Source organism: Ostrea edulis, chromosome 7 (genome assembly GCF_947568905.1).
Source record: "Ostrea edulis chromosome 7, xbOstEdul1.1, whole genome shotgun sequence".
NCBI classification, from domain to species: Eukaryota; Metazoa; Mollusca; class Bivalvia; order Ostreida; family Ostreidae; genus Ostrea; species Ostrea edulis.
Window position 1 is genome coordinate 29,138,627 of NC_079170.1, and position 26,177 is coordinate 29,164,803.

General features: G+C 35.1%; 1 protein-coding gene across 1 annotated transcript in view; it reads left to right on the top strand.

The window, feature by feature from the left end:
* The first annotated feature begins 1,894 nt into the window (after positions 1 to 1,894).
* The window catches only part of LOC125657028 (histamine H1 receptor-like), a 47,643-nt gene continuing 23,360 nt past the window's right edge, over positions 1,895 to 26,177 (top strand). The window contains exon 1 of the mRNA XM_048887657.2: positions 1,895 to 3,245. Coding sequence (XP_048743614.2) covers positions 3,030 to 3,245 — 216 coding nt within the window. The 5' untranslated portion in view covers positions 1,895 to 3,029. The remainder of the gene's footprint in view (positions 3,246 to 26,177) is intronic.

Sequence of the window (26,177 nt, forward strand, 5' to 3'; positions counted from 1 at the left end):
TGCAGGTGATAATGAAATACTGTACATAAATATGAGAAGTTGACGATAGAGAAGCTGAAATCACCCCGTTTGTTATTAAGATGAGTTGGTCGTTTTCCGTTAACGTCTATGTTCAAAAAAGCAAAGGTGGAAGATATTATGGTGTCTTTTATTTCGATATATCTAACCAACATATGGATGAAAGTGAATATTGTGAACATCTGAATAAAACATTTCTCCTCGATTTATTTATTCATTTATTTTACATCTTATTGACCGGTAATTTTTATGCTTGTGCGTTACATTTGCAACAATATTTTCGGGAAAATGTTATTTAGAAAAATTTCTATGAACAGTTGTTACATGGTATAGAAGGTGTATTGTTGTATGGTTGTCAATTTCTGTTCTGATTTCTTAAACGTTGTAACCGCCGCGGTGGTCTAGAGGTAGAGCGTTTGCCCCGCATGCGGAAGATCGGGGTTCGAATCTCGGCTACGACAGACCTAAGTCGTTAAAACAAGTAGTGAAGGTTCCATCGCCAAACGCTCGGCATCAGGTGTGAATGTCTCGGAGAATGACCTTAAAAACGGATGTCCCGTATCACAGTAGGCGTGGCATGCTAGAGAACCATCAGTGTTTAGTGGTAGTACTGGTGAAAGGCTTCAAATTTAGGCCTTTGCTCGGCGCTAACTTAAGTGCCGAGCATAGGCCTAAATTTGAAGCCCTTCACCGGTATTGGTGATGTCTCCATAAGAGTGAAAAATTCTCGAGACCAAGATGCAATAAATCTTAAACCTTGCTGACTCTCGCAACCATGGCCTATCGACTGTAACTTGTTACGAAGAAGTTTCATCAAACACGTGCCGTTACGATTGATAGATTCTCACACCATGATGCAGGGAACCATGTCTATTTCAGCAGCGAAAACCCTGTTCTTGTTGAACTAAAGACAAGCATAACAAAATGGGTTAAAGCACTAATGTTGTATTGCATTTAAAAGAGGTCAGTGAAATCAGTTAACAACCCAATAACAAAGGTAAACCACTGTAAGCATGAACTAGCATTCTTTGTATTTGTATGTACATGTATCTTGTTTAAGATCCGGGGATCCCTTTCGAGAATTTTCCCGTTAATAAAGAGCCGTTTCCAGTTGTAGATGAAATGTAAAACAAGTTAAAAAATGTGTGCATATCGAGCGCGACAGGAGAAATTTCGTGCAGAAATTGAACACGGTAATGGTGGTTTTGAAGTCTTCTTCTGCGAAAAAAAAAAGAAAGATATTACGGATCTTTTATAAACTATAAAACTAACACGCTTTCTGAAGTAAGCTAGCGTAAAGCGTCGCAGACCATGTCGATCCTCGTGTACATTCAAAAATGTTTATTTCTTAACGATATATGCAAACAGTGACGAGTTGTCGTGAAGATTGTCACGGTTCGCTGTTTACGTTTAAAAAATTTCACAATACCGATATATCAAATTCATCTTCATAAATGAAGGTTTGTGAGATACATATTGTTTTACTACTTTCAATAGTCTCCAGCATAATGCATACCAAGTAATACGGGGTGATATACGATATTTAGATTTATAGGTTTTCAACACACTCGGTTTAAAGTTGCCAAACATATTGATGAAACAAATATATTGTATAAATATTGAACAATGACGAGATCAATAGAACAGTCTATGGGCACCTTTTCAAAATATAAAATGAAACGATGTACGAGTTCTATTTCACATCAAGGGAATTCAGTAATTTTTGAGCAGGATATTGACGATTTTGTTCATTTCTGTATACGAAATTTTAAGATGCAATTAGACAATCATGTAAATGTTATTTAAATAATCTGAATTTTATGGAACTGCAAATCTAGTGCGTATAACACGGAAAATAGATGCAGAAATACTCGGAGTGGTTATTTGTGGAGATTTTGAAGATATTAGACCTGCTGATATTGTGCTTAGACACTCCAAATTCTCGTTATGATAAAGTGGAGTTTCTTGTATAGAAACAATAGCAGTCACTGGGGGAGAATTTACAAATTACTTCACGATTGTTTTACGTCACCATGTGCATTTTATAGACCAAGATACGAACCTTTCAACTGAATATATAAAGGAATCCAAGAGAGTTTGACCTCTCATGTTCGGTTCCCCATTTCGAAGTAAATCCTTGACTTATGAAGAATTATTAATTAGTGTTTTATTTTTTTTTTCAAATCAAATTCCAAATATTCCGGAATATTTTTCTTGTGCAATTTGACTCGAATTTTATAGTGTAAGTTTTGTCAGTGCGTTACATTTTTTAAACTTTCGCTACCTACCCACCCAAGTGAAGGGTCTAAGAGGGGAGACGATGAAACCTTCGATGTTCGCCATGTCCTTCCTATTTCTATATTGTCACGCAAGTTACATGAGCACAGGAGGTTTGGAAACTGCGCAAGTACAATTCTATGTAAATCTCATCTTCTATTGATTTCTACGTAACGTTAGCTCTCTGCCATACCTTAAAGTAAACAGAGGGGAATTCAAAACAGGAACAGAACTCAAAGTGAGGGTTTCATTTCTTGTGTCGAAAAACCATCATATATATTCAAGAATTTTTTTTTTAGCATGGACATTTTCACAAAGGATGATTACACCAAACCTGGCATCGTGTAAGGAAAGATGTGGTGCATTATGAGCGACTTTTGCAGACTGGGTGTAAGAAAGGATGTGTATTGAAGTTTTACTCGCTGTTGTTATTTCCTGGTTACCCATATTTCACGGGGAACGTGTTTCTTAGGAAGAGTGTGTTAATTTTGATTTAGAAAGTTTTTCTTCGACGACTTTTCATGGCGAAGATATATATTTTTTTCAATGACTTGCAAGAAATGCAATGTTTCGGAAGATACATAGGGTTGCACTACTTAAATTAAAAAAAAAAAGCGAATGACATAAATTAGTAATACATGCACCTTGCAACTTATTGGCTCTTCATTACTAGAGATGATTAAAGAGTGTTTAAAATGAATGAGCATTCTGTATCGAAATGTTGACAATCAGTAATGGAATTCGAGAACAGTACCGTCATAGACTTCGTATTTCCTTGGGATTTTATTGACAATAGCACCAATAGCTCCCAGGTTGCAAAGACAAGGGTTGAACCCCGTGTATGGCGGGAAATACCTCTGGGGCTGGTCTTGACTTTCTTGTCACTACTAACTTTCATTGGTAATGCGATGGTCCTACACGCCGTGCGAACCGAGAGACGCCTACAAACGGTAAGATTTTTCTTTTCTTTTCATCCACAAATCAAATACTTTCTAAATAGGGACTGTGCATCGAAATCCATATTAAAAAATGGGACTTTGTAGTATCCTAGAGTGAGAGATACATATATATATACAAGTCGTAATATACAGTCATTTTTTTTTTAAAATATTAGTTACAGAAATTGAAAATAGTATACTTATATCCATTCTAGGTCGTTAAAAGTGTAATTTGTATCTATGTTTGATGATCATAGCAGACTGTTACTGATGAAGTAAGCTGAAAGTGAGTATAAATGACTTGAAATGAAACCTTAATGAAAAGGGGAGGGAAGAATGATTGGATAACGAATGAAACATATGTGCGAAACACGTTACAAGTATATATATAATATTTATATAGCACTTCCTTCCAACGATTTCAAAAACAAAATCAAGTACACTTGGTATATTCCTATCTTCTAGATTTCGTGTGTCACGTGCTCTGGCCTTTATTGAATTAATAGTGGAAATGGTTGAAATTGCTCTATTTGAAAACGCTACGTTTGATTGCATTTCTTCATAGCTTTTGTGACAATTACAGTTTTTTGCTTCCTAATTACATAAGCTCCATTAATTTTCCCTATAATCACCGTCTTACGGCTTTCTCGAGTGTGAACCACTGTCGTCTTTTATGTCTGATTACATCGGGTTTCGTCTGTCGAATTCGTGCACGAATTCATAAGACGCATGTTTTGAAGGATTTTATTGACATTTTGTCAAGTCAGTGCTGGAGAGAGAGAAAAAAACCTGGTGAATTTCGTTCGAATTTTTTGGAGGTTACAATTATAGCGATGCTTCCCGTTCATTTAATGAATTAGTACACGAGTTGAGCTACTTTATAAGGCACGTGCATTTTGTTGTTATAAGTAGTCCTGCAGTACTAGTTCACACATGAGAAGTGTGTGCTATGAAATTGAACTGATTTATAAACCGCTACTGTTTTGGTAAGACGATTGTTCATATTCGGATTGAGTATCTAAAGCAAGTTGATAAATTCACCGAAATATTTTCAACAAATTCGTTCCACAAATAACACATAGGATACCGTGAAATGTTAATCAGCCTCCAGAAATAGAAATATGGGACTCCATCGATTTTTTATCCTTTCCTGTTGAATATACCAATCTACTAATGATTTAATGAGGTAACACCTTAAATCTTTAATCAGTACATATTGAAACACGCTAAGGGCGATTTAAATCATCTGATTATCATCTGATTTGGATGATCGATACCAATGAATCTTCTTAAATAGATCCACAACATACTTTTACTGCTTTTCCATGTGGTTTTTCCACTGTATTCATATGTCATAAAAACTATTTTTGGTCACTGAAATGCTATAAAAGTTTGAAATTTAAAAATGTCTATTTCGGATATCACTCGGATTTTGAAATATATCTATAGTCTAAATTTGGTTAAATATTATATCACCCAGTAAACACTAAAAACAAGGAGAAAGAACAGACCCCGGGTTGCATTTATTTTTTTTATTATCAAGAAACCTCAATTAGAACGAGGAAATTGGTATTAATTTCCAAGACTGCACGACCGAAATAGAGAAGATGATGCGAGATTGACCACAAAACAACTAGAATTATCCCAGAGCTCCTTCGTGTGTCTACTTCATGAAATCAGCCTTTTTCGCTTAGCTGAAACATACAACTTGAGAACCCCAGGCGAGAGTCATTTGATTCAAGAGATAGCACATCCTTGGTATTTGCTATGTTTGTAGTTTCCGCTGTTTATCGTCACAGCTATGCTACAGTCGAGTCCCTTTAATGGATTAAGTCTTCTTGATACTCTTTCAATCGAAAAATCTCTGGACTAATCATCCATGCTGGTTTTTTTCCACTCTTGTTGTAAATGACACAAGGCATACCTCTTAATAGACCTTGTACATTGTCTATTACCAATTAGGCATTACTGAATCCCCATCAAAATATATGGGCCCCAGCTGTTTCTTTGGGTTGCATTATCATTAAAAATTTCATCGGAAGAATTTATGTATAATCATTTTTGTGGATTCAATTTTAAATCCTCTAAACACTTTGGGGTTGCATTGAGTGCAACTGGCGCGGATGTCCTTTTCTGTTTAGAAATACAGTCATAATTTAATTTGGAAGTTTGTCCAATTTACGGACATATTCATTTTCCGGTTTGTGTAATGGGCTTAAAATCTATTTCAAACTTTAACGATTCTTTTGCCCACGTCCTGTTACAGGGTAGGCGTTTTTTTTTTAAATTCCCGCATACATGTACGTGCAGTCATAGTTAAAATTACCGAAACTTGTGTTTCTATTTAGATCCACAGATAACACGTGCTTACGTGTACCCTTTATCTCTTCTTAGATAAAAAAAAAAATCTTGATAATTCCATACCCTGGTTTTGCTAATTTTAATATACTGTAGCGGGCAGTATAAGAGCTAGCTTTTCTAATGATGTGATAGAGTGTCTCTCTTAATCTCGCAAATTAAACAACGGCGAGCGTGAACAGCATTTGGCTGAGTGACCGCTACACGTTACAATACGATAACTGAGAATTTTTGTGTTAACTTACCCCCCAAAAAGTTTCGTGTTTCCCTATAAGAGCATAAAAAATTGGTATTAAAAAAATTGTGTGTTAAAACACAGTAGGATAGAAATGTTGTGTTAACCAACAATAACATAGAAATTCTGTGTTAACCTATAACAAAATAGAAATGTTGTGTTAACCTATAACAAAATAGAAATGTTGTGTTAACCTATAACAAAATAGAAATGTTGTGTTAACGTACAATAACAGAAATTCTGTGTTAATCTACAATAACATAGAAATTCTGTGTTAATCTACAATAACATAGAAATTATGTGTTAACCTATAACAAAATAGAAATGTTGTGTTAACGTACAATAACATAGAAATTATGTGTTAACCTATAACAAAATAGAAATGTTGTGTTAACGTACAATAACAGAAATTCTGTGTTAACCTACAATAACATAGAAATTCTGTGTTAATCTACAATAACATAGAAATTCTGTGTTAACCTACAATAACAGAAATTCTGTGTTAACCTACAATAACATAGAAATTCTGTGTTAACCTACAATAACATAGAAATTCTGTGTTAACCTACAATAACAAATAAATTATGTGTTAACCTCCAATGGCATAGAAATATTGTATTGAGCTATATAGTTGTTGTGAAAAATCTGTATTTACATAAAATAGTAACTTATAAACACAGTGTAACTTTCAATGGTTAACTCACTATTGATAACAGAATAAGGAGAAACTATAAGTTCACAAATATTCAATAATTCATAATTTCAAATTTTATGATGCGCGTGGAACCAAAAACGTTGTAATGAAGACCATATGTTTACAACAAAAATAGTGGTAGAAGAAATTCCCAAACCTAAGATGAAATCTCTTCATGTAGTGTGTTGTGAGTGAGTTTTTTTATTGTTTGAAGGGTGCATAAAAACGATGTGTGCTGAACATAGAAAACCTTTTAATTACACAATCTAAGTTAAATATAACTTAGAAAGAATGTCATTCTTATCCAGCTACGAGAATTGACGGTTTTATATGTACACAATTGTTGTAAATGTTCCTCGAAATTCGCAAGTAACATTTCACACGATATTTGTTTTCAAGTATTCAAGGATATAATCAATTTACGCATTTGTAATATATATAAATACACAGTTGCAAAACAATCGTTGGAGTTTGTTGAATTTTAGAATATTTGTTTTATATACAATCCGTGACTTCGCAACGTGCGACTCGCATTCAGATATATTACCTGGGGTATTAATTAACGGTTACAATAACACAATTATTACTTAGTTGCCTGCTTGGTTAGTTGGTCTTTAGCATGTTTCACCCAAGCTCGGATATCGCCAGATACAGGTCAAATACGACAAACGTTGACCCATGCAAGATGTATACAAGATATCATCCAAATCATTCGCGACATTCACTTCTATGAAAACCGAAAATCTTTGAAGAAGGGACCCAGTCGCAATTTCTGGCGCGGCCGGAATTCGAACCCTTGACCTTCCTATCATGATGTGAGCACCCCCCAGCGATTGAACATCTGTAATGAAAATGAAACAATTGTCAGCTACACTCAAACGAAGATAGATATAAAAAGTATTAATTCGGACTGATGCATAGAAAAAAATCCCATGGATGTCACCATTTATTATATCGATCACTAACTTCTGCGAACTGTTTGATCGGCGACCACTTACTTCAGTGTGCTAATGCCTCTATATCGTATTGAAGGAATAATTGACAAAATCATAGGAAAATTGAGGATACAGTTGTTGAAAAATGAATATTTTTCATTATCAAAGCAGTCGATCAAAGTACACTCACCGTACAAAACACACCCAGACAATTATTATGCATATCTATGAGAAATAATTGAGATCGCTATTGAACGGAAATGTATACCACTTCCGGCTATTTTTATCGTGGTGACAAGGATTGGCGAACGCGTATTTCTGACTAACGAAAATATTAACTTGTATTAAATAAAGCTGAGTTAAATAAAATGTAGAATTATTTGATCTGTGCCGATAACCTACACCCCTAAATTCTAAGACACTTTCGGAAAACCTACTTTAGAATAACAACATGCACTATTCATCCTTACATGTATAAACAGAAGTTCAGACTCGAGTTTTGTAGTAACATCTATTCTGTTGGATGTATATTTTTGATTTATATATTGAAGAGAAATTTTAAAAACAAAACGAAAACCAAGGGACATTGCTACAGCGTATTAAGCGTGACCTTTTTGCCCTTAAAATCTGTTTTAGATTTATTCTAACATGCTTATAATGTCCATTGGTGTCAACACAACGGACTAACACTAATCGATCAATTCAATGAATCAATGCACAACTTTGTCTCCTCACAAGAGGCATGGGCACAATTGGAGCTGAAAATTGTCAATTCTATTTTTCCATTTTTATTGTTTATAATGCTTAACTAAAGTATTTCTAATGGTCAACCAAAATTTGAATATCAGTTGTTGAGTTATAAGTGAGATACAGCACTCACAATTCTTTGTTATGTAAACAAGGTTCGTGCCATGTTTTTAATTACATATAGATTGCTTAATAGAAAATAGCATGTTTAAAACAAAATGAGAAGGGCGAAACACTAAACACTATTCAACTTCAACTGTGTTCAGAATTAACTTGTAAGTTGAAAAAATTGCTTTAAACGAAACTTTTACTAGTATATCTAACCCATGTAAACAAAAACATTGCACGAGCCTTGTTTACATAACAAAGAATTTTGAGCTCTGTATTTCCCATGTACCTCGACAACTGACGTTCAAATATTTGCTGACCATTAGAAATACCTTGTTTAGCAATCTAAACATTAAAAATGGAAAAATGAAATTTTAAAATTTTCAACTCAAATAGTGTCCATGCCCCCTTAATATTAGTAGATAATAATATGAAGTAAGTAATGACCCTTTTGCACCTGATCCATAAAAAAATTATCACACTGAAATTTAAAGTTTAAAGGAACAATTTAGAAGTATTTTTAGTTTTTAAAATTACACAAATTGCAATGTCTTGCCTCAAGATTTAAGATGGAACATCGAAAAGAAGGGTCTGTAGATCATTATGAATTACTGTCCAAAAATCTAAATGTATATGTCAAAAATCTAAATGTATATGTCAAAAATACAGAAGTATCTGAAAATCTGTGTTCTGTTTGGGAAAATTCATAAACTAAATTCGTGAATTTTAATTAATTCTAAGTCTCTACTGTTTGTATTAAAAATTGCAAAATTAAAATACATGTCTAGAGATAAAAATATAGACAGTATTTTATATGAATTAAATATGGATTAATCATGACAGATTTATAGCTTTGATTAAAATTTCCTTCCGCTAAAGAGTGTGCAGTCCTCTATAACCCTTTTCTAAAATTGAATTGACATAAATAAAAACAACCGGATAAAGTTTAATAACAAATGTGTGTAATATATTTCGGGTACCTGTAAAGTGCGAAACGAAACGGAATCTACCGAAACGAAACAAAACGAACCGAAACAGATTGTATAACCGAACTCTTTTAATTATGATAATTAAAATGGTATCTTAGGCCCCTGTGAAAGTTACCACATATAAATAAAATTCGCCTCCCCTTTGGTGTAGGCTTTCGGCTTGACTGATACAAAGTTTTAGGGGGGGGGGTGAGTAAGCACAAAGTACATATCCGAAGTTGATTAAATACCATGTGCAATTAGTTTCGGATCTATAAATTTCAGAACGGAGGATTACAGTCTCACAGGTCTGGGGAAACACACTATACGAGGGGTGGGGTCGCCGGCGTTGGATTCGCCTTTGGACATAGATACATTGTTTGAAGAAGCTGGTGTCTGAGAAAATTGAAAGCAGGAAGAGCTCTTAACCTCTTATTTTATCTCTAACTGCTGGGGTGCGAGTGCTTTCAATAATGGAAAAAATTAAATAGTATACCATATTATATGAATGCAATTCGGTAAGATATATATACATGTATTATTAAAAATTATTATTGATATGTAGTGAGTCTAAAGATAACTCTATACATTTGGGGTGTTGCTAAGACGGGGAATTGAAAACGGGACGGAAAACGGAATTTTTTTAATGCAATAATATCAGGAGGTCAGCATTTTGTAAAATTAAAAGGCTTGTGAACAAGGGAAACAAAAATTACAAAGAGAACAGGAGGACATACTCAGAATCCACCGTTTGATATACTACATATAAATACACAATATCCACATGTATACATAGGTTTGTCTTTAGAGCAAAAAATACTGAAACGTATTTATGCCCAAAGGCGGATTCAACGCCGGTGACCCCACCCCTCGTTTAGTGTGTTTCCCCAGACTTCTGACCTGTGAGACTGTAACCCTACGTTCTGAAATTTATGGATCCGAAACTAATTACACATAGTATTTAATCAACTTCGGATATGTACTTTGTGCTTACTCACCGCCCCTTCCAACTTTTAAAACTCTGTATCAGTCAAGCCGAAAGCCTAAATTAAAGGGGAGGCGAATTTTGTTTATATGTGGTAAATTTCACAGGGGCCTAAGATACCATTTTTAATTATTATAATTAAAAGAGTTCGGTTATACAATCTGTTTCGTTTCGTTTCGCACTTTACAGGTACCCATATATTTCGGCTGATATAATGAATATTAAATTTCTGTCTACGTAGTCAGATCTTCGTGTGCGGTTGTGGTCCAAAGTCAAGGAACTAACTACCGACGTCATGATTTGAATGTGGACGGGCGAGTTCGAGAACGCATGACGTCATAATTTGAATGTTGGCAGACAAGTACTCGAACACCTGAGATGAGTTCCAATTTGATCTGAAACTCCTGTGTAATGTCGTATCTCTTCAGTATAAAACGTGATACTGAGATGAAAGTATATATGTCATCTCAATTCGCAAATTCTTTGGTCGTTATAATGATCTAATTTGCAAATGGGCTGTCTGACTCATACCAAATGTTTTTAAGTCGTTCTTTACATTACTTACTAATTTCGACTACTGATTACTACGTTTACCTGATCAAGATATAGAGCTTATGGAGATGGTGACCGGTCGACAGGGGATGCTTACTCCTCCTAGGCACCCGATCCCACCCATGGCTTGTCCAGAGGCCCGTGTTTGTCCTACTCAATTATTCTTTATGGAATTTATGAGATTAGTCACTGTTTGTTATCTTCAGTTTTCAATGATCATATTCAGCTGAAGTTATTCAGTAAATATTCAGTCGTAAGCTTTCGTTGGAGTGTTATTCCACCTCGTTATATCGTTCTGTACTGAACGAGTATACGTGGCATAAGTATACTTCACATATCAAAATATATACTTAACCATAAATTGGCAAAAAGAAAAAAAATGGGACTAGGTTATATGATGGGAATAACGCTGAAAAACACACTCAACAAATTACAAAACATAATCTGCTGTTGGAGGTTTGTGAAGCCGAGGAGGTAGGTCAAGATTTTCTACCCTCTAGAAATTCATGTAAACAACTGTCACGTGATCAAACATACTAAAGTACAACTGTAGCAAAACATATTCCGGAAAAAACATAAATACAAGTATACCGTCATCTCATACAGTTTACAACACAAACTGTGATCAAGTCTTTCTTATACTCTGTTTTGTTTGTTTGTTGTTTTTTGGCCAAAATATAAGAGTTATTCAATTTTTATTTTTTTTGGCCAAAATATAAGAGTTATTCAAATTATTTGTGTCTAAGAGTAGAAATCACTGAACTGTGTAATAGAAAAGTAACATACATTACAACAAAATAAATGTATATTCTGAATGACACTGGTCAACAGATTAGGAGATTAAAATATACATTCACATTCCTATTGAAAGATTTGTATTGTTATACATGTATGTACTGACTGCCAATACTAATAAAGAAAAACAGACTATTAGAACTCTTCAAAACCAGGAGATAAACAATTCTCATAGGAATCATTTGCCATTTGAACAGAAACTATAGTGACTGTTTTTATTTTGAATACAAATAGTGATAGAGAGTTAGTATCACAGTCAAGTCATGTATTTGAAACGAAGATACAACGTCACTAAAGTACATGCTTACATTAATTGCTAGAACCGGCCGAAGTTTAATGTAAATTTCCAGACATGAATTATAAAGGACTGCTCCGAGATTCGGTGAAGGTCGAAATATCCAGCCGAGAACTGTTTTGGTTGGTGAAGAAAATGCGTGATTACACATAATACGTTTCTGTTAAACTCAATCCGAAAACAAAATTCAGTCAATTGTTATCACATAAATAATTTTACTTGTTCTTTAAAACTGTGAATTATACATTATTCAGATGAAAACGTTACGAACTATGTACCCTGTGATGTAAGATTACATCCTGGTTAGAATAGGTCCTCCGTACGAGTACCCCTTGCTTGTCGTAAGAGGCGACTAAATGGGGCGGTCCTTTGGATGAGACCGCAAAAACCCGAGGTCTCGTGTCACAGCAGGTGTGGCACGATAAAGATCCCTCCCTGCTCAAAGGTCATAAGCGCCGAGCATAGGCATACATTTTTCATCCCTTCACCGGCAATGGTGACGTCTCCATATGAGTGAAATATTCTCGAGAGGGGCATGAAACTATGTACAACCAACCAACCAACATACCCCAGTGCAACGTAGGCCTCATGTTGAATAGCCTGAAATCATAGAACATTTAATTTTTGTTCGAAGCAAGTAAAAAAAAAAATGCTAAAATTCGCTGTATCACCGTCAGTCAAACAATGAGTCTTTGATTTAAGAAATGTCTATTATTTTTAATGATCGCGGTATCTTTTTGTTTATTTTGCTACATTAACAATGATACAACGATTCTGATTGGTTGAATATATGTGTTGACGCATAATGTACTAAGACTCCACGCTACTGCTCGTAGCGTCAATTTGAAATATTACCATTACGCGCCGGGATATGACGCGCAACCTTTTTTATGTAAGTAAAGTATTACTCGACGTCTTCAAAATAAACCAAGGGTCTTAAATGAAAAGAAATGACTCTGATACCTTTTCGCCTGAACGGTATATCAACCCAAAAATTGAAAGGGAAAATTTAATGCATGGCAACGTGCTACGAGCATTGCGACAAGTTTTAGTCTAATCTGAAATCTGATACCTCGAACAATCGAAAAAATAAGTGAGTCATTTCTTAGATGAATCGAAAATGGACGGGAAACACTATCAATGCGTTAAGAGTACCATTGACTTACGTCATAATGCAATGTGTGGTTGACGCTGATATCTACGATATTTTTCAACCAATCAGAAAAGAGAACACGACATCATATGATATTTAAAATAAATGAAATACAGACATCGATAATAGTATATCTGAATCCTTGGCAGAGAATTTATTTAAGGAATGTAGCTAATTTTCACCCAAATGTTACTTAATGCACTGTACGGTAGAACTTGGGACAGTTTACTCTTTATAAATGACAAAGTGGTTTATATTACGTTTACGACAGGAGATGCTTACTCCTCCTAGGCACCTGATCCCACCTCTGGTGTGTCCAGGGGTCCGTGTTTGTCTGATCCCACCTCTGGTGTGTCCAGGGGTCCGTGTTTACCCAACTATCTATTTTGTATTGCTTATAAGAATCATGAGATTGATCACTGTTCGTTGTCTTCGCCTTTCATAAATGGCAAAGCGGTCTATAAATAAGCGTAAACTGTCCCAAATTATGTTATCATGTAATAGCTTCATTCTATATAATTTAATGCAAAAAGACAAAACTTACAAGTGTTAGTCCAATGCAATTCATGCGTCGCGCATGGAAGTACTTCACAGCTACCGAGGCAATTCAGCATCCAGCTGTGAAGGCAGTCATACTGGTTCTCGGAGCGTGTACCGTGCTTTTAAATTTTGAAAACATAGTTATTGAAGGCGGAGTTGATCACAAATCTTGATATCAGAAAATTAGTGTAGGTTATTCATGTAATGTTTACTTCTCAGCATTTTAAAGATTGACTTTGAAGTTGCTCCGAAAAACTAAATTTGTATCATAATACATGTACATCTTGCGCCGGTGGGCGGGTAGGTACATCAAGATAGTGCATTAAGAACCTTCGATTATTTATATAACATGGCGGACTGGTAGTTAGACAAAAATAGATATCGTCTGACATTTCCAATGTTTTTGCCGTTGATATCTTCACAAATTACAATGATGGTAATTTCCTCATGAATGCGATGTACAATGTAGTTGTGAACAATACGCGTATGGATCTTGATAGATATAGTGCGTTTATTTTAAACGACTAGGAATTTCAACTGAAATGAAATAGAATGTAGAAGATATCTATAAAAATAAACTTTATTTTTGAAAGTACGTGAAGGTTCATAAACTGTGATGTTTCATACCGGCATACTTCACGAAGCGCGTTATTTCTGAAATAAATACACGAGAATGCACGTGCTTTAGAAAACACGTGTTTAGAATTACTTGGTTCTATTTTGTCAATTCGGATTCCATTTCAAGTTAAGGGGAAAAAACGTAAAATGATAATTGTTTTTATCTCATTTTCACATTTAGAATCAAAATAGTTTTAGACGTATTATTGATATAATTAGAATTACGACTATTCATTCAGCATTAGAAGTGAAAGTCACTGGTTTGAATGACCTTAAAACAATACAAACTGTAAGTGACGGTAAATTGAAAAATAAAGAATAAATATTCAACATATTTGTGATTGAAAATATATAACTGAATAGAATCAGAGTGAATCTAAAGACATAAACTCGTCAAATCAGCAGATTATGTCGATTTATGGATCATTGTCATCCTGTCAGTAATTCCTCAGGGCCGTAAATTACATGGAGGCGGAGGAGGCAGCTGCCTCCTCCAACTTTTGAGCCAAAAAAAATTAAAATTTAAAGTTCATTAGAATTTATGTTGTTTCCAATAACTAAGAACATGATACCTCCCTTAAAAAGCATTCCAAATCTTTCTTTTAGAATGAGTTAGTCAAGTAACATCTTAGAAGGCCCTAGAATCAAGGATTTTGCACGAAACGTGTTCAGTGTGCACAAAATGTGCCTAATTTCCTGCCTCCTCCAAATTGAAGGTTAATTTACGGCCCTGTTCCTGCTCGTAACATCGGATGTGCATTGACCTAGGTCATCAGTTCGGGGGAAAAGCGAAAGAGAGGCACTGCACACGTGTTAGATTTGTAAATTTAATTTATTTATTTTATAGAAAATTCACAATCAAAATTTCATTTGAGTGGCACATTTACGTAATTATTACTTTCTTACACTTATAGTACTTCTTGTAATATTTTGAAACAAACGAAACATGTAGTTACCCACGTCAGTTTATGTACATGTATTATCACGTAAAACACTGATACCCTATATTAGAGAGCCCCTGAGTTTTGTACAGCATTGTCAATATTTTGGGAGTATAATATTGATTTCTACATTGAAGGAGAACAATAAAATAAAAAAAAAATAAAAACTAAAAATCGGGCCCATAATGCTTGTTCTTGGGCTACTGTGTGTTAAACTTGACCTTTTTTGCATTTAAAATCTACAAACGTAAACGTTAACATAAACTCGATGTCTGAAGAACATTATGGATTATGCATTAAGCTTTTGGATTTTTGGGCCAAAATGCTGAATTTTCATACAAAATTATACATGTAGATGTTTTTAAGAATCGGTGTTCTGTTTACAAAAGCGTATCAACCAAATTAATGAATTTACAACATTTTGATTAGTCCAAAGTATCTTTTATTTTGAAAATAGAAATACTACTCAACTATAGTCCAGCTGGACATGTCATTACTGGTGATGTTGTTATAGTTGAAAAAGAGGACCTCAAATCACTAATATTCTAAAAGGTCCTAAATACAGAGAATCTCGGTCTTTTAATAGGCGACAGAACTTCATCTCTATTATGAATTTGCAGAAGATTATGCCAGACGATGGGCTAAACATGAAAAAGAACATGATGCATTGTCAGAATGGGTTAAACGCATAAGAGGAATATCAAGATCCCGCATTAGACATATTAAAACAAAAGTACGTACTATCTATCCTTCTGTGTTTAGTAAACCAGAAGTGATAAAAGAATTAGATAGGTTGCATGAGGAATATGTTTTGGTTCCAGCTGACAAAGCTAGTAACAACATTGTCTTTGTAAGGCTGATTATTACAACTGTATTTTAAACGAACTTGGCATTAATTCCACTTTTGGTAATCGTACTTATACTCCAACTGTCCTTTCAAAAAATGAAATTCTTCAAAACCATGCTTCAGTTTTAGACACATTTAATATCCCAATCAATGTGTCGAATAGATATGAGTTACCGTACCTATACTGGATTCCTAAACTACATAAAAACCCTTACAGACAAAGATAAATTGCTGGATCCAGTAACTCCTCTACCAAGCCCCTATCTTTGCTCCTCACGAAAATATTAACAGCTGTGAAGGAGAAACTTCAAACTTACTATGCGACTACATATGCCAGAAGTGGTATTAATTAGATGTGGATTCTAAAACATTCTAAAGAACTTTTAGTAAACTTGAAATCGCAAAACTTTTCCCAAATCAATAGCATAAAAACATATGACTTTTCAACACTATATACGGCCATTCTTCACGATAAATTAAAGACTACACTTTTTGCCAGCATAGACAGTTGCTTCTTCAACAAAAACGGGAAAAGGAAATATTCATATCTAGTGATCAGTCATCCAAATACTTACTTTGTTAAACACCACTCTGATTCCACGCACAAGTACTCTGAAGTTGAAATAAAAAAATATGCTAGAGTTCCTCATTGACAATATATTCGTGGTCTTTGGTGATTAGGCCTTCCAACAGTCCGTTGGAATTTCCATGGGCACGAACTGTGGTCCTTTGTTAGCTGACCTGTTTCCATATTATATGAAGCAGAATTTATTCAAAAACTTCTACGTGAGAAGAAAAATTCTCTTGCTGTGGCATTCAATTCGACATTTAGATATATCCAAAACGTTTTGTCTATATTACAATTATAATAACTTTTATTCATATATCGATTCGATATATCCCTGTGAGCTTGAAATAAAAGACACCACAGTTCACTTCTGCTTCATACTTGGATATCTTATTGAAAGTAGGCGTTAACGGCAAACTGACAACTCAACTGTATGAAAAACGGGATGATTTCAGCTTTTCCATCGTAAATTTCCCATATTTATGTAGCAATATTCCATTATCACCTGCATATGGTGTTTATATCTCTCAACTGATTCGATACGCAAGAGCTTGTTCTGTGTATAGCCAGTTTTTAAATCGAGGCAAGCTACTGACAAACAAGTTGATGGTACAGGGGTTTCAACAGTCTCGATTGAAGTCAGCATTTCGAAATTCTATGATCGTTATAACGATCTAGTTCGTCAATACAACCTATCATTGGGTCAAATGCTGTCTGACGTGTTTCATACCTATTGTTAGGCCGTTCTTGGTACACAGATTTTGACTACGGATAACTCCGTTTACCTGATTAGGATATAGGGCTCACGACGGGTGTGATCGGTCGACAGGTAATGCTTACTCCTCTTAGGCACCTGATCCCACCTCTGGTGTGTACAGGGGTCCGTGTTTGCCCAACTTTCTATTTTGTATTGCTCATAGGAGTTATGAGATTGATCACAGTTGGTAATCTTCACCTTTCATGCTTATCGGTATAATTATTGACAATGTGTTGCATGAAACAAAAACTGAAAAGTTCTGTAAATCTAACCCTTTTCATTAAAGAACCATTCTCTCAAAATGTAGTCCTTTCGAAACCCTTTCAAATGTTCAGTCAAGAAGTCGACTTCTGAACATGAATAATGCTGACTCAGATATCGATATTGTTAGCCATTTACAATGAGATTGTGAACACATTTCCAGCTTTGTGACGTCACATTCCACCATTGTAATTGGTGTTGGAGAGATGAGTTCTTTGTTTCGGACGATCGTAACATAATTATTTTCACATCAAATAAAGAATGTTCATATTTGTAGGACGAAAATGGTAATTGTCGACCGTAATCCTTTGAAAAATAATTTGTGGGTAACAGCCCCGGAGAACGTGTGAGAACTGTAAGAATTTCGAATAAAGGTAACTATTTTGATCTTAAGCCAGTTCCACAAACTTATCATTAATATTATTATTATTTTTTAAAATATTGTCTTCAATTATAAAGAATAATTTTGTATCTATGTTTGTTATCCAACGCCGACATGAATTGATACTTGTTAGATTGTTAGCAAATAGAAAATTGGGGTAATTAACGCCGACACAACTCCACGTGAATAATGGCGATTCGCGTTATCTACACTGATAAGCGTGTCAAATCATCGCAGCTTATAAAAAGAATTATCAATGAAAAATTATTACTGTTGATACATGGACAGGTATATATATATATATTTAAATTTTAATTCAGCTGATTTAGTTTCTTACAGGAAAGTTGCAATCTAATTAAAATTATATGGCGATCGTAAGTGAGTGGATCAAAAGATCTAATTTTAATTAAATTCATGAAAATTGTATAATTCCTTATACAAAAAAAATCAATTTGTGATATTGTCGAGTAGCCTTTTCCCCTAGCCATGCCCCCCCCCCCCTACTATTTAGAAGTCCCCCTGAAAACTGGTTATATAGTACAGTTGTAGGTCTTCACGCATGGGAAGCTGGTTATAGTGGGATTTTCCTACTTTATAACAGATCCCCCTTTCCCGGTTAATTCATTATACACATGGAAAGATCCGTTCTGAATACGGTTCCTATTGCATGGAACATTTTTGTTATATGTGCCTTTAATTCAACAGAGGGTCTTATCTTATAGTGAGTTCATTGTTTCTTCACTACCCCCCCCCCCCCTCCCCATTCTTTTTCTTATGTAGCTTATTTTTTGAAACCTATGGAATCCAAATTTTTGTCAATGATTGGAGAATGTTTATGACGTCATTTTAAGGCACTTATTTTCGCCAATTTTAGGACCGTTTTGTGCAAAATAGTTCTAAAAAACATATTCAAAATCCAAATATAATTTTTTTCAGGGCAGGTATATGATAAGTTGGCGCCGAGTTGGATATAGTTTTGAACGTCATCTTCTCGTCCTGAAGAGTAAAACATCGGAGGTCGTTTGGAGGCGAAAATAGTGAGAACGAAAAATTCCGGGAAATTTTTATATATTTCGATATTTTTTCCCATTGAATATTTTGCGGGGAAAAAAAATAAAACAAAAGTTGTCAAGTTAACAAAGGCCAATCATTCCAGAAGGTGTCAAGACGATTCTACGTTGTTTCCATGTAAATGTGTACTTCCCGTAAAAAAGACAGAACGTGTTGAAGATTACTGGAGTAGCCCATCGAATAGAAATAAAACACGTTTCATCGCATTTATCGCTTGATTATTCACACATCCAAAAGATATTCATCATATAAACAGATGCACATAAGCTTAATCTATAAGTAATACGATGAAACAAATCAAAGCATTGTGTACATAAAATTCCATACATGTATATGATCGATAGTACATAATTTTTCCATGCACAAGTGTATGTAAGTTTATGATGTAATTTAACGACATAAATTAAGAAAAACACACATCGATTTCAATCTAAATTGGTTTTCCATAAACTTTTTTTTTTTTTAAATTCAAATAAAAATTGTGAGGGAGAAACACTACTATGAGTGTAATTCTTCTACTATATAGCAAGAGGGGGGGGGGGCTACTATAGAGCAAGTTTTTCATTGGGGTGGTCTATAGAGCAAGTTTTTCATTGGGGTGGTGCTATACGACACTAGGTCTTCAGCAGCAATGGGAATTTATTTCTCTCGGTTTCTCTGTGTACTAATATGTAGTGTCATTTCTCTGTGTGCTTACAGCTTCATCTGTTTTGTCTCATAGTGGAAGACCGTTGACATATAATATATTGCTTTCGTAATATTGCCACCACTTATCAAATCAATCTGAGCAAGTCAATGTTTCCGATCAGATATTTGAATGAAGTAGTTAACCTTTTGCCATTGAAGCAACAAGGCACGCTGCGGAGTAATAATGACCAGCCGTGAATCTATATCAAGCAGCCTTCATAAATAACACACGCTTCTCAAGCCCAACAGAGAAATGCTGTATAATAGAGAGGGGAGTGATTGGCAGATATAAAAGAAGCAAATGTGCTCTAAAATTGAAAGGACACATGCCTTCTAATAAGAGATGAAATGATTCATATCTGGTGTTTGAGAGTGTGAGGATCACAGAGCAGATTGTAGCTTTGAGCATTTCCTTTTTATGTTTACGGGAGAGAGACGTGCGGAAACAGAATATATCTTGTGAACAATTTATCTTTTCAAATGCAGAACTCTTAAAACTCTCAAGAGCCAATGAGTCAGAGCTGGGTACCATTCAGTTAACATTCTTTAGTACAATGAAACAAGAAATTAATCTGACCCATATATATATAGATATATAGTTTCTAGTAGATAGATAGATAGGCAGACAGACAAACAGATATATAGATAGATAAATTGATACATGTAAATAGAAAGATTGATTGATTGCATGTATATTGTTTAACATCCCTCTAGAGAATTTTTCACTCATATGCAGACGTCACCACTGTAAACTTTAGGCCTATGCTCGCCGCTTATGGCCTTTGAGCAGGGAGGGGTCTTTATCGTGCCATACCTGCTGTGACACGGGACTTTTTGCGGTCGCATCCGAAGGACCGCCCCATTTAATCGCCTTTTGTGACAAGCTAGGGGCACTGAGAACTATACAAAATATCATGTAGATAGATACTAGCAGATAGCTAGATAGAAATTTCAATGACAAATAATATTGGTAGCGTCATTGGTCATTTTTTTTATCTTTATATAATCATTCTCACTGACCCCGCCTCTATTAGATAGACCAGACACTGTGTTGGTGATCAGAGAGTCCATGGTTTCTATTAGATTTGAAGTATTGTAGGTTGGCGATCAGAGAGTCCATGGTTTCTATTAGATTTGAAGTATTGTAGGTTGGCGATCAGAGAGTCCATGGTTTCTATTAGATTTGAAGTATTGTACGTTGGTGATCAGAGAGTCCATGGTTTCTATTAGATTTGAAGTATTGTACGTTGGTGATCAGTGAGTCCGTGGTTTCTATTAGATTTGAAGTATTGTAGGTTGGTGATCAGAGAGTCCATGGTTTCTATTAGATTTGAAGTATTGTATGTTGGTGATCAGAGAGTCCATGGTTTCTATTAGATTTGAAGTATTGTACGTTGGTGATCAGTGAGTCCGTGGTTTCGTGACCTGTCTGGTCGGTTAATATTTATAGCTTACTCTAATGTTATTGTCCCAAGGAAACATTTTTTTTAACTAATGTGAAGGAAAAACGATATCCACAATTGACGTTGTGCCACTTTTGTACCAGCTCAGTCGCCAGACCATACTTTCTTTTAGTGTGTAATTTGGCAAGAGCCCTACAATGAATGTCGGTTTGATACGAGCGGGAGATCCTTACAAGGAGATAACCCCAGGCCATGTGTTACCTTAAACCAACAATTAAACAACGAATACATCATTATATTGCGTGAATGTATACTAGTATACACATTTCTTAGGGGTCTAACCAATGGATATATCAATATATCGCGTGAATGTGTAATATACAAATTACCTAGGAGTGTAACTAACGCCACAAAGCCATCCAAACAATGCAGAAAATCTCGTCTTTTTGTTCTTATATTGGTCTAAATACTCGCAATAGAAAATGAATTACCATACAATTCGAATCCGAGAACACCTGGACATGTATTTCTCAAACCTCAGTGGTTTTTACCGTGTACCTAAAACGTGTTCTTGATTCCGTCCACCCTGGCCTCTCATTGTAAGATCGTGTCTACAGATTTCGGAAAATTTGAATATTCCTCTTTGATAGTGTAATATAAGGTGCAATCACTTCCAGTCTCTGTTAAAAGCTTGTGTTAATGTTACATTATTCTAAAAAAAATTCGACGTCCGCTGACGACGGTGAACATTAATTTCCTTCAAAGAAGATTGATTGTATCTTGCTTAACGTCTCGCTCGAGAATTTTTCACTCATATGGAGACGTTACCAAGACGGTGAGGGGCTTCAAAGTTAGGCCTATGGTCGGCGATTATGGCCATTGAGCAGTGAGGGTTCTTTAGCGAGCCACACCTACTGTGACACGGGTCATCCGTTTTAAAGGTCATCTCACGCCTGATGCCGAGCGTTTGGCAATGGAACTGTCACTACCTGTTTTAACGACTTACATGATGTAGGTCTGTCGCGGCCGGGATTCGTACCCCGGCCTTCCGCATGCGGGGCGAACGCTCTTACCTCTCGGCCACCGCGGCGTACAACTAATATGTTACAACTGATATATAATCTGTCTTTAGATTTTTTTTTCATCACAGAAAGACCAACAAAAAAAAAGGGGGGGGGGAGAAAAGAAATAAAACCATTTCAGCTTTTATACATCAATGTATTTCAAATTCATATTCCATACGATGTATACCTACATGCACCCTGAGGAATATAAATTCTCCTCGTCTTTAAAGGGCTTCAACAAAACACAAAAACGTAATGGTGATCGTTCTAACCGCGAATTAATCACCACTAATTATCATCTGAAGCCTTGTTTTCCGTTCCGGTGCTGTAAGCGTATAGAGATTTTTCAGATTTCTAGATTTAGTAGGGCTCACATGGAAACCATGCTATTATTTCCAGATACCTAGGGAGGATGACAAAATCTCATCCACGTGTAAAATTCAACTCGGGGGAGTTTTCAAAACTTATCTTGCTTAATGTTTCATTTATATTCATTGTCGAATTAGTGTTGTGTATTTGTTTTTGTTTTTTGTTTATCTTTTGGCCCTGTCAAATCTTTCTACGGTATAAAACAAAATAGAATCTTTAATTGAATTAATTGAATTCTCCAACTGGATTATACTACATCGATATACATTTTGCTAAAAGCATTGTCTACTTAAAACCATGCATATGTCTTAATCGTGGAACGATTGATATAAGAACTTTTGCAACCGTACCAAAAAAATGTATGCACTTGTGTGAAATCAGTAAAGGTCTGGGTACAAGTACATATGTACATGTGTATGGGGGGGGGGGATGGGGGGGGGGGTGGGGGGGCATGACACATCGTTGACGAGCGCTTGTAAATATTGATATGTTTGTCTACAATCTCTGAAACGTTTTACATTCTCAATCGAACGGAGAAAGAACGATGAGTGAACGGTGAAAAACACAGAGCAAACGGTGAGCGAACGAATATGAACGCTGGACGCAACTTGAACGTTTATTTTAAAAACGGTGAACGAACGTACATGTAGTGCGTGAACGGAGCACAAACGTGAGCACAAAGTAAAAACACTGAACGCTCTGTGAAAACGCCTAATTTATTCGGAACGTTTACTCCATAAGCAGATTAAAAAGGTAATTCAGTCAATGGGTAATATTCTAGTTCCGACATCACCGGACTAGATCAAAAGTTATATCGTTTTTGTTGTGAACACTTCCTGAAGATAAAAGATAAATAAAGACCCATGCAATGTTTCGGAAAAGATTTACATTTCTTACTAGATAATAGTTTCCTGCATGAAGAAGATGTAGTTAACATACGATTAATCAAACAGCAATCAATGATAAGAGAAATAATTAATGGGTGATTCAAGAACTTATCTAGCATGTTTATCGACGATTATTCACATCAGATACCGAGGTGTGGTGCGATGCCATTTCCTGTTAACTTATGTATATACATAAATACAAATGAACTGTATCAGTTAATGATATTTCAAAACTTATTTCTAAACAAATGACCATTTTATGTACATGTAATTTCTTTTTAAACCAATAATACAGATTAATTACGAGAATTGTTTTGTTTTTATCATATTATTTCAGAAAGATTTTATTTCAATGACTTGTTCCAGAACAGGTGCGTTATATTCAATGGTGTTCTATTCAGCATTCAGAATAAGAATGAAGTTTAAATTCACATCATTTACAAGTTATATCTTCTTCATACAGATAAGATACCACAGTATACAAAACATATTAAGTAACCCTCTCAATAGCTATAATAGAGAGCAGGATTTAGATCCGCCTGTTGGTTTGTTTCCCTATCTCGTGTATTCAACTTCCTTGTTCATATCATGTTGCTGAGATTCGTTTCAACTGATGATGTAAATTCTGCGACCAAACTTAAAACTTCTTCGACTGGTGACAAAAAGAGACTAAAACGGAATCAGAGAACTGCAGATTCCATAGTTCCCCATATACAATTTAAACAAAGTACACTATCGAATGTATATTGTTCATAAAGTGATGGCAAATTCATCACCATGGATACATACAGGACGCATGCGCAAATAAAAACAAATTCCACATGTCCAGTATACAGATCTGGATGTATGGAAAAGTGGACAAAAACTTGCTTGGTATCATATTCTAATATTTAGAATTATTTACGTTTTTCATGATAAATCAATATTGGGACGTCATCATGACATCATAGTTTGACGAATAATTCATTTAACCTTCATACGTTGTTTGATTTTGTTTATATGAGTATGTACGCTAAAACAACTATAGCCTCGCAGCGCTGTATACAGTATTACCGTTATTTACAGTTTTACCATTATTTACAGTAGTATCAATATTTACAGTATTATCATTATTTACAGTATTACAATTACTTACGGACATGGTTTTAAAATTTAAGATCTCTGCGATAGGGGATATTGGTAATTTAATTCACTAGCACAAAAAATACCCCAATAATAATGATAAAAGTGGTGTCAATACGAAAACACAAAGGAAGAATAATTGTCAGAGGTAAATGATACAAGACTTCAAATTCGACGAAAGCAATAAACAGACTACGATATCATTTACTCGCAATGGGGAAATGAATTATAAATACTTATCAAATCAGTCTGATATTATCGAATCCTTTTTTTATACTATACACTACAAAATTATGTCATATATATATACATGTACAATATACTTTGAAGTTTTTATCACTAATTCCATCATTAAAGGTCGATGTTAGCACATAGTAAGCCGTATTCATCTCTAACCGAAATTAATTTTTCAGGGTGACATTTCATTTTTAAAATCGACCACCTGGGTGTATGCTTTCCTCACGGTAGATAGATATATGATCAGAATTAGGTCGTTAATGATCTAAGTTGACATAGATCTAGACTTAAATACTAGTATTCTCTGTGGGAATAATTTTCAACACAAGTACACAGGCATTTAATATCCCTGTTCCACCCTTGCGTATAATTTCTTTGTCGTCGTCAGAGAGATTGGTCATTTCATTCCCGAGTTCCAAACGACAGTGAATAATGAGAGAATGCTGAATGTATGGTGAGCGATCGCTGAACGTATGGTGAGCGATCGCTGAGAGTACGGTGAGCGATCGCTGAACGCGTTGTGAATGGTAAAATTTTAAGCGAGCGGTTAGTGAAGGGTGAGCGCACCGAGAACGCATGTTGAACGAACGGCGAATGAACTGAAAAATGTAGAGCGTTTCAAGGACTGTAATCTTACGCAGAGTCAATCGATAATTACCATATACATCAATACATAATGCTGAGATTGCTGATGCAAAAACAAAAAAGTCGACAAAATACGTAAATCCTGCAATAAGAGGTCTTCATTATTGATTTAGATGCATCAAGAAATGCGCATGTGCTTGACCAATAAATAATGCATTCATATTACACACAAATCTCGTGCTAAATCAATCAATACGACCAACCGAGCACTACGTCACGCGTCACCATTTTGATGAATGGGGGATATGCAATTCGCAAATATTATTTCAGAAGTTAGAAAAATCAAACAGTAATCAGCATTGATTTTGTTAATCTATTGCCTTCCTTTGAATATGCATTCCGATTTAACATACATGTAAATGTTTCAATGATATCAGCATTTCTTATTACATACATGTACATCTTGATACTGAACAAGACATCTCGAGACAAGTGGAATTTTTTTCAATATGTGAAAATCGTATTATGTAATGTCAAATGCATTATGATTAATAAGACTCTGTCAACCTGAAAACCACGCGTTGATAAGATGAAAGGCATTTTTGCCGACACTTTGTGTATTTGACACACCATGGAAAGAATATTCCAGAAACAAATAGTCATTCACTCGCATGCAATACTCACTGCCGTGTTTGTATCATTCTTATCATTTGTTATCAATATTGTATAATGATTTTTCTCTCCAGAAGCATGTTCCTCTAGAAATGTTTATTATTTTTT